Source organism: Pocillopora damicornis, chromosome 3 (assembly GCF_964200805.1).
Source record: "Pocillopora damicornis chromosome 3, jaPocDami1.2, whole genome shotgun sequence".
NCBI lineage: Eukaryota > Metazoa > Cnidaria > Anthozoa > Scleractinia > Pocilloporidae > Pocillopora > Pocillopora damicornis.
In genome coordinates, this window is record NC_142672.1 from 61077 (window position 1) to 71147 (window position 10071).

The 10071-nt window shown below is 43.7% G+C and overlaps 1 protein-coding gene across 1 annotated transcript; it reads left to right on the forward strand.

Annotated features, from left to right (window-relative positions):
• Positions 1 to 4151: 4151 nt before the first annotated feature.
• LOC149047719 (uncharacterized) lies at positions 4152 to 9707 on the forward strand. Its single transcript, XM_089202364.1, has 7 exons — positions 4152 to 5232; positions 6677 to 6777; positions 6899 to 7113; positions 7458 to 7767; positions 7913 to 8005; positions 8485 to 8618; positions 8797 to 9707. The coding sequence occupies exons 1-7, from the start codon at positions 4152 to 4154 to the stop codon at positions 9299 to 9301; spliced, it is 2439 nt and encodes an 812-aa protein (XP_089058490.1). The 3' UTR covers positions 9302 to 9707.
• The last annotated feature ends 364 nt before the right edge of the window (positions 9708 to 10071 follow it).

Consider the following 10071-nt stretch of genomic DNA (forward strand, 5'->3'; position numbering starts at 1 on the left):
TTGACCTAAATGCCTGCAGTGATATTTCGAAATTGTTATGCGTAGTCTCACCAGCTGTTAGGCCGGTGGCATTTGAGGCAATTTTGAAATATCACCAGTGGTATTCATGCCAAACATCAGGTACAAATTATGCTGTTGTTCGTCTCTACCGCTACCCGGGTTTAGTTTGTAATTTTCACATGTAGGTATTTGGCTTAAATTAAGCTGAAACACCACTGCTCTAAGCCAATCAAATCGCAGAAATGTCTCATGTGCTAGTATACGGGCATTAAAACCGGACAGTGCAACCTCGATGTATGAAACCCTTTCACTCCCAAGATCTGATTAGTAATTGTCCTTACTATCTGCCAGACAACTCTTATGATGTGAGTTCAAAGAATTTGGTATTGGCTCGACTACTAATCCCATGATCGATGTTCTTCTCCATTCTCGTCACCTGCCTGCTTGATATTGTATTCATACTGTAAGGAGAAGTTCTGTCTTGGTCACTTGTGGGAGTGGAGGGTTCATCATTCAACTGGGTTTTGACCTGTGGCCTTTATTTCATTTCGCCAATTTGACAGGCACGTTTTCTGTGATTTGAATTTCCTCTAGGAGTATTTCATTTTCCGAAGCTTTTTGATTTTGGCTCCAATAATTTTTTTTTAAATTTTGGAGCGCGGGCTCAACCCCAGTACCCCCTCGGTGTCGAAATGGAAACAGACAAAACAGATGGCGAAGGTAGTGAGTAGTTGTTGTTTTTACTAGATATATCTAGTTTTGAGGTCCTCTTTGAAAACCATATCTTTTTTTCTGAAAGTTTCCTCAATAAAGATGATTATTATAACCACAAACAGACATACGCTATTATTATTATTATTATTATTATTATTATTATTATTATTTGTGCTAGAGGTGCGCTGCGGCGCGACTCGTGTCGGCGTCACTTAGTGGTAAAGACATAATAATAATAATAATAATAATAATAAAGCCTTTATTTAAAGAGGGTGGCACTTAATAGCCAAAGGCTAATAAACTTGTGGCCCTCACAACTATTTACAATCTAAAATACTGTAAGCTAAAATATATATATATATACAGTTAAAATATAAAATATGACAGGATTCAATTATAAGATAAAAAATAAATTATTTTATTGTCTTTTTAGAGGGCATGGTAACGAATCTTGCAATCTGATTGGTTCTTTACCCGGTCAGTATTTTCCTATCTCTGCCCACGGGCCACGGTAACGCTTTCGTGAGTCGCCGAGTACATCCCAACTTTCGTTGTTATTTTTCATAAATATACCTCGTTTTCCGGCTGGGCAGTATTTTTAAGCAAACACGTCGGTCACTACCTCAAGCCGATAAATAACTTATGAATCCTCCCTTTTCTCTCTATCAAATCACTTTGGTTGACAGAAAAATATTGGTTTCAGAATGAATTTGTATAAACAATAGTGTCATTACGTTGTTGACAAGCGGCCTAAAAACCGTCTGCAATTAATTTTAATCGTTCACAAAAAGTACCTAGAAAGTTAAAACGTGAAGTATTTGGTTACAGTTAAACTGAACGATGGAACTTTCATTCATTGAATATCTGAATTTTCTCGAGCAATTTGTTCATAGTAAAAAAAAAGCGAGCGAAGTTTTAATTTAAGTTCTACAACAAATATACGCTCCTGGTGAGTCTTTCCAATTCCGTTCAATTTGGACAATTGTACCTTAAATTGCACAACAGAAATTGAAGGAATTGAGAAAAGGCTGCATTAAATTCCCTTGTGTCTCGTTGGAGTGTGCCGTTCGAATTTAGTTTTTGTGAAGGAAAGATCAGAGTTAAACACGCCATTACAGCAAACAAACGAGCAAACTCCCACAACTTCAAAATAAAAAAATGAATTTGCTCACAATTACTTTCCTCGCCGTTTACTTAATGAACAGAGGTAAATCTTCGCACATGAATGAATGGTCGATGAGAGTAAATAATACTTTCCGTTAGATCATTAACTGATTTTTAAGAAAACATTGTCGTGACAGTCCTTGCCAAACTAGTTCTGTTGGTTTTCAAATGTTCCTACGATTTTTTTTTCTTGCGCGCTCTCTAATTGACAGGTGTCAGATTGCGACAGATACTTGTAAAAATAATGTTTCAAAGTTTGTTTGGAAGCCTTTTAAATCACCTTTATCGTTACGGAAATGAAAATGTTTCGCTGAGGCATCTCTCTTAAATTTGCATCACCTCTATTTTAACTACCATTTACTCACTCAAAAATTGTTCAGTTTATGGAAGATCTTGCCGTATTTGCGGCCATAAGTCATTCGGGTTCTTTCGGAAAGAATTTCGTCAAGTTTAAAAACAATAAATATGTTATTTACCGGCTAAGGGTCGGTCCGTATGGTGAAAAACTGTGACCTCGGTCTTGAAAATGCTGCCCTCGGCCTACGGCCTCGGGCAGTATTTTCAAGACCTCGGTCACAGTTTTTCCCCATACGGACCTCCCAGCCGGCAAATAACATATATAAATTACGAAATGATGCAAAAGTTGTTGTTCCTTAAAAATATTGGCAAACATGTTCTTTTTAAAACATGCTACAGAATTTAGTTTCCTAATTTCAATTGGTGTACTGTTCCACAGTCTTGTTGCCGAAACAGCGAAAGAGCGTCCTCCTTCTGTTTCTCTTTTATATTTAGGACAAACAGCATTCGTGCTTGAATACCTAGTGTTGCGGGAGTGCCGCTTATTATTTAAAATTAAGTGTTCATTTAGATAATTCGGCAAAGTCCCATTAATTCGCTTATACATTATTGTGCATTTATCAATCTTACGTTGCTCATAAAACGGGATCCAACCTAGCTTGTTAAACAAAGCAACTGATGGTGTCATGCGATCGGCATGACAAATAACGCGTGCCGCTCTTTATCGCAATTTGCCCAAACAACGTTAGCGTAAGACATAACGGGGCGAATAATGCTATTATAAAACTGAAGTCGCTGTTTAAGAGGTAGACACGCTCGGATCTTACGCAATATTGCGATTCTAGAGGCCAACTTTTTACATACTTTCTCAACATGTTCATTAAATGACAATTTGCTGTCAATGTCTACGCCTAATAAGGTAGCACAATCCACATGGAGCAGATGGCTCGTTTTTATTGAATCGATTGTCGGTTAATTTGGTCGTTATTCAGAGTGATCGTAGATACGAAGATAGTTGCAATGCTTGTCTGTTTGTTTACACTTGTCTGTTTGGTTTTGTAATCGGACCTTTCAGCGTCACCGCGCCCATATGCCAAAGGCGAGTTTGGCGTCCCCAACGGTCGCATTTTCGTTGATCGAAGCCCAGGGCACAGGCGGGACCGACAGGTGAGTTACCGGCTCTGTAACTGCGTTTTTCATCATTGAGAGAAAGTATGCAAACTGATCTTTCTTGTGGCATTTGTCGGAATTTTCGATGGATTCGAGATTTAAAGGCCAAAATCGTCTCAGATCGGACCTTTTTCAGCGTCACCGCGCGCATATGCCAAAAGCGAGTTTGGCGTCCCTAACGCTCGCATTTTCCTTTGTCGAAGCCCAGGGCACAGGCGGGACCGATAGGTGAGTTACCGGCTCTGTAACTCCGTTTTATCAGCATTGGGCGAGAGTGTGCAAACTGATCTTTCTTGTGGCATTTGTCGGAATTTTCAATGGATTCGAGATTTAAAGGCCAAAATTGTCTCAGATGCGAGTGAACACCCAGCCAGCAAATTCTTGTCGTTTTGTTGTACCGAAACTTTTGTGCTTGAACGCCGTTTGTATCGTCTGTACCGTACCCAGTTTTTGTCTTTTTGTTTGCTGTTTTTTTTTTTTCTTTTTTGGATTGACCCTGCTTTACTCGCAAGACGAGACATTCGCGTCAACGGTCAACTCTGGTCTGGTCTGGCTTGGTTAATGTTCAATCTCGACCCAAACACCTCGTTAACCGCGTCTCGAGATCTCACGAATTCGATTTTTAGGTGGCCGTAAGCATCAGTGATGGTAGTACCTAGACAACATCGCAAAGTCTTTTTGTTCTGTTTTAATTCGTGTTCATCTTATTTCATCTATTTTTTTTTTAATTTTTTATTTTTTTTTTAATTTTTTTCTTTTGAAAGTGGAATTTGGTAAGCGTGTGACTGTTGTGGAATACTGACACGATGAGCGATATCGAGGGGGGAGGTGAAGATCAAAGCTACGCTGACTGCTCGGTCGACGGCGACGACAGCCCCCGCTATCCGAGCCCGTCGGCCGAATCCATGGATAGTTGTTCTCTCGACTCTAGCGACCAGGAAGAAACTGATCCCGCCGGCGAGCCCACGCCCGCAGCAAGGCCAGAATCACCGCCACCCGTTGCAATAAACCTAGTATCGGACGACGAGGAGCGCGGAGAAGACGATGGTGGAGACGAAGCCCCACAAGAGCCTCCCGTGGCCGCCCTCTCTCCCAAGAGGGCATCCCACGCGCCGCGTCTAACAGATCTCCCGCCCGCAAACCCTAAGCAAAGGTCCAGGAAGAAGACCGCATCTCAACAACCGCCACCCGTTGCAATAAGCGCAGTAGTATCCGACGACGACGGTGACGAGCAGCTTCAACCAGGTGGTGGCGCAGAGGAAGCACCACGACAGCCTCCCGTAGCCGCCCTTTCTCCGAAGAGGGCGGCCTATCACGTGCCGTGTCTCACAGATCTCCCGCCGAAGCTGAAAAGGTCCAGGGAGAAAACCGCACGTCACCACGGTCAACACGTGCTCGCGGCAACAAGGCCGCAACTAGCGCCGCCCGTCACCACCGGCATACCCCACGCCCACGACGACCAGCAGCACGGAGACGATCGTGTGGAGGAAACCTTACCACAGCCTCCGAAGAGGGTGGCGCATCACGTGCCGCCTCTTACAGACTTCCCACCACATCTGCAAAGGTTCCCGAAGGCGGCCACATCTCATCACGGTCAACCCATGCCCGCCGCACGGCTGGAAATACCGCCACCCGTCACAACGAGCACACCCGATCGTGAGGAGAAGCCAGGGCATGATCGTGCCGAGGAAACCCCACAGCAGGTTCCCGTAGCCCCCCTTCCTCCCAAGAGGTCGGCCTACGCGCTGCGCCTCACAGATCTCCCACCAGATCTGCAATGGTTCATGCAGGAGACCAAGTCTTTTTTCACAAGGCCTCATGCGCTGGAGAGGCACGGACAGATGCTCGCCGCGAGCACGTTCGACAAAGCCTTGGAACGCATCCTGTGTGAGTATGGTGGCTCCGCATTTTACATTATTTGCTAGTTGCATCGCTCGTGGCATTTTCGGTGATGGAGCACACAAAAAAAAAAAAAAAAAAAAAGAAGAGAAAGAAAGGCAAACCAGATAAGCAAACAGAGGAATGGAACGCGCTCCAATTTTCTGGTCCTCTTTTCATGTTTCTCGGCCATCTATCCTCAGGTTAATAACGTTAGATCTGCCCCACAGGGGATTCCCTGTGGGGTGCCTCAAGGTTCTATTCTTGGTCCCTTATTTTTTATCCTGTATGTTAATGATTTGAACAATGCTTCCCTGCTTGATGCAATCTTGTTTGCTGATGATACAAACTTATTTATCTCCCATAATGACCCTGTTTACCTAATTAACACATTAGATAGAGAATTAAACAAATTGTCAACCTGGTTTGCAGCAAACCGGCTCTCCTTGAATTTAGCCAAGACTAATTTTATGGTATTCAAGCCTTGGCAAAAGAAGCAATCCTTTGAATTTCAAGTTTTCATAAATGAGCAGCCTATTCTTCGTGTTTGTGAGACCATGTTTTTGGGTGTTTTATTAGATGACAATTTGACCTGGAAATCGCATATATCCTTAACAGCAAATAAATTATCCAAATCTATAGGTATTGTTCATAAATCTAGGTTTTTTCTCTCTACTCACTCCCTTCGTACTTTATACAATTCTATGATCCTTCCATATTTGTATTATTGCAATTTAGCTTGGGCTGGTACCTATAAGTCAAACCTTCAAAGAATTGTAACCTTACAGAAACGTGCGTTAAGAATAGTAAGCAATTCTACATACATTGCCCATACTGGCCCTATTTTAAAGGAACTTAAACTCTTAAAATTTCATGATATCCATTCGTTTCAATTAGGTACTTTTATGTTTTCATTCGAGAACTCTACACTCCCTTCCAAATTCAATAACTTTTTTTTACTGAATAGTCAAATCCACAATTATAATACTAGGAATGCTCAGTCCTTCCGTTTGCCACTGTGCAGAACGAACACCAGGAAGTTTTCAATTTACTTTCAAGGTCCAAACTTTTATAATTCGTTAAATTCTGACATAACCAGTTCTCCCTCCTCCCCTTTTTTTAAAAGAAAGCTTAAGGAATTTCTTCTCTCTAAGTATTAGCTTCTGTAAGGCAGTAATTCTTAACTAACTTACTTAATATGTGTGTGCGTGTGTGTGTGTGTGTGTGTACGTGTGCGCGGTCAAAGTTAATTACCATAAGTCCATATTGTAATTCTAATATAAGATTAGTTATTTTAAGTGAGAAAGCCTGACTTGTTATAAGCCTCGTGGTTTCTTTCAGGTTTTCTCGCCATTTATTTTCTGTCATCAATTTTCTTCATTTTTTTTTTTTTCCATGTGTAAATGTCGTATATGGCAAATAAATATTGTATATTGTATATTGTATATTGTAGGTTATCTTGGATACGTTCAGCGAATCCGGCCCGGAGAGTCGCCTTCAGTCCAAGACTTCCATCGCGGGGATCTTATCGAAGGATACCTAGACTATCTAAAGGTGGGTATCGAGGTTGTTTTAGAACGTTGCACGTTGCAACGACAACGACAGATGATTGTAGATTATCATTTGACCTGCTAAAAGACATTTACGACACGTTGCCATCTCGTCTCTACATCAGGAGGAGAGGAACTTGAGTCCTGCGACCCTAAGCGTGCACGCGAGCAGTCTGCTGTACCCACTGAAGTATTGCTATCGGGGATTGGGGCCACAATTCGAAGGTATCCGCATTATCTCCCAGCTCAGAAGAACGGCCACTGTACTTCAGAAGCAGGGGGATCTGGAGAGGGCGACCGCAGTCGAAGATCTCAAAGCGCAAAGCAAGTGGCTGGATTGGTAAGTGTGCTAGTTAGTTAGTGTAAAACAAAACAGAAACAAAACAAAACGGAAACAAAACGTGTCTGTCTTTTAAACATCTTGGATGATCAATCAGGAAAAGGTAAAAAATTTAAAAATAGTCAGAATCATGTTTTGTGAACGCTTGTCCTCGAGGTCTACAGTTCCTGCCTGCCTGCCTGCCTGCCTGCCTGCCTGCCTGCCTGCCTGCCTGCCCTTTTGAGTAGACGACTGCATTCAGAGTTGAAATGCTTGAAAATAAATGCAAGAAGTACAGTTTCAATTTGTAGGAATGAATCGTTTCTAAAGATATTAAAGAACACTGGTCCCCGCTTTCTCTTAAGGGACCAAGTCCTCCTAGCTAGGGAAGCCCAGCGGTGCCGGTTTGAATTGGCCAAGGGCAGACAGCAACGCGCTCAGGAGGCCCGCGACCTGCTGCTTTTGTCACTGTACACCCACCTCCCGCCCAGCAGGGGCCTAGAAATCAGGACGATGGAGTTGGTCTTGGAAAGCCAACTGGAAGAACCGTTTCAGAAAGCGCACTATCGTGACAGAAACGTGGCCTTGATCAAGACAGATGGCGACGGCATCGTGCTACACCTCGGAAGGTTCAAAACCTGCAAGCAGAGCGGGCCTGAAACTATTCCCATACAGGTAATTCTTGTCACGACTGAACGACTGACACGAACAGAGTACGGAAATTAACAAGAGTTCTGAGCACACTTTAATAACAGTCTCTCTCTCTCTCTCTCTCTCTCTCTCTCTCTCTCTCTCTCTCTCTCTCTCTCTCTCCCCGCAGGCAGACAGCCAACTCTGCAGGCTGTTCATACAGTTTGTATCAGAATTCAGAAAGGTGCTTAATCCGACGCTGTGCAGCAACTACCTGTTTCTGGTAAGTATAGGGTTCCCCGTCTTATAGCCAGCTAGCTAGCGCGGGCTAAAATTGCCGGGCTCGGCAAGGCAAAATTGTCCAACTCATGCCGTCGCCGGGTGAAGTAGCACTCGCTTGAAACTAGCTAACTGGTTAGGAATTTTTGGGCCGAAGAGGACTCTTTGAAAACACTGGCCGTGGGTCACAGTCACCACAGGCCCTGGTTGTTCAAAGCTGGGTTAAGGTAACCCAGGGTTAGTGTGAAATTTGATTTCAGGTCTGAAAACTTTAAGAGAAAATTCAGTTCAAATCTTTTTGCTTGCAATTTGATCATTGCATGTTCTAAAAAGAATAGTGAAAACTCTCCCCAAAAGACTTTTGAACAAAGAAATAAAGAAAGCTGGATTAAAATTTAACCCTGGGTTAGAGCTAATCGGCCTTTGAACAACTGGGCCCTGTGCAGCAGCAGATCATTTTGACTCTGACCTATTTCATTTCAGAATTCCAAGGGTGCACCGTACTCGAGCACGTCGTTCACAACACGTTTACAGAAAATGTTCGAACTCCTGACCGGAAGCAAGGTGGCGGTATGCGGACTAAGGTCATCTTTCGTAACCTGGGCATATTCCCAGAGGTAGGTCGACATGGCTATTGAACTGCAAGTCACGTCCTTCCTTCCTTCCTTCCTTCCTTCCTTCCTTCGTTCCCCGCGAATTTTGGAATCTGTTGCTTTAAAACGCCGGCATAGCCACATCGCTGATAACCGTTTGATACGTTTTTCTTTTTGTTGTTCTCCCTCTGTCTATCTGCAGCGGATGCGACGATGAGATGAAAGACAGCCTTGCTGCTTGTCTCCGGCACTCCCGAGAGCAGGCCCAGCACACTTACGACCGACGCACGGCAAACCAGAAGAAGACCCCGGCATTAGATCTGGCCAGGCGCAAGGCCGAAGAAGAGGAGCTTGTGGCCGGGCCCATGACCAGGTCTCTCCAGCTGCCAGAGATCTCGGAGCCGGAGATCGACGTGGGCGACTTTGTGGGACTCGTGGCCGAGGACAGCACCCTACAGAAGCCTTCGATTTTCCTGGGGCGTGTTCAAGCTTTCCTGCCGGAAGGCCAAGCCCTCCTTCTATGGTACAGGCACACCGGAGGTTCTAACTATGCCCCAGACTTGGACGGTGAGCAGTGGGTGGAGTCGAGAGAGTCGCTAGTCGCTGTGAAGGTGGCTGCTGCCAAAGGCAGTCCCTACGCCATGCGACTGCTGACCAGCGTGCGCGAGATACACAAGGCAGTCATGGGCGGGGAGCGGGGATCCTGACCTCAAAAAAAAAAAAGGAAAAAGCAAAAGGACAAAGAGGAGAAAAAAAAAACAGAACGAGAACTCTAAGAAGATCCCTTTTCTTCGCTATTGTTGTTGGACTTTTGGAAGCCGCCAGAGAGATTTCTAGCTGTCAGATAAATAATAAAAAGTGTGTGAATTTGAATTTGTCTGGCTTTTGCTGTTCTGTTCGGTCCTGTCCTGTTTTCTTGCTTTCTTGTTTTCTTGTTTTGATTTTGTTTTTGTTTTTTTTGCACCCGGAATTATTTCATTTGAAGCCGTCCGTCACAAAAGCAACACACCCGACAGGCAAAAACCGACAAGAGGAGGAAACCCAAAAAGTAACTCCCGATAGATTACGAGCTCTCGACTCTCGGACTAAGAATACATTGGAGCACGACTTTTGCTTCGAACGGCCACGAATGATGATTTTTCCCCGATTCAAACTTGCCCACGCACGTCCGGGCCGATTCGGACTTGCCCGCACACGAATTAATTATTTGCCCACAGCTCGCGCGTCGAAACATGTGACGGTTCAAAGGGAACTTTGATAAATATGGATCAATGATATCGAAAGGAGGTAGACTACATGATGAACAGTTAGAGCTAAATGTTAACGGAACAGCCATTAAATCATATAATTCTATTCTAAGTTATTGGGTGTAAATATTGATGATAATTTACATTTTTCTGATCGCGTAAGTAACATCTGTAAAAAAAAAAAAATTAAAAAAAAAAAAAAAAAAAGGAAGCAGTCAAAGGCTGGGTGT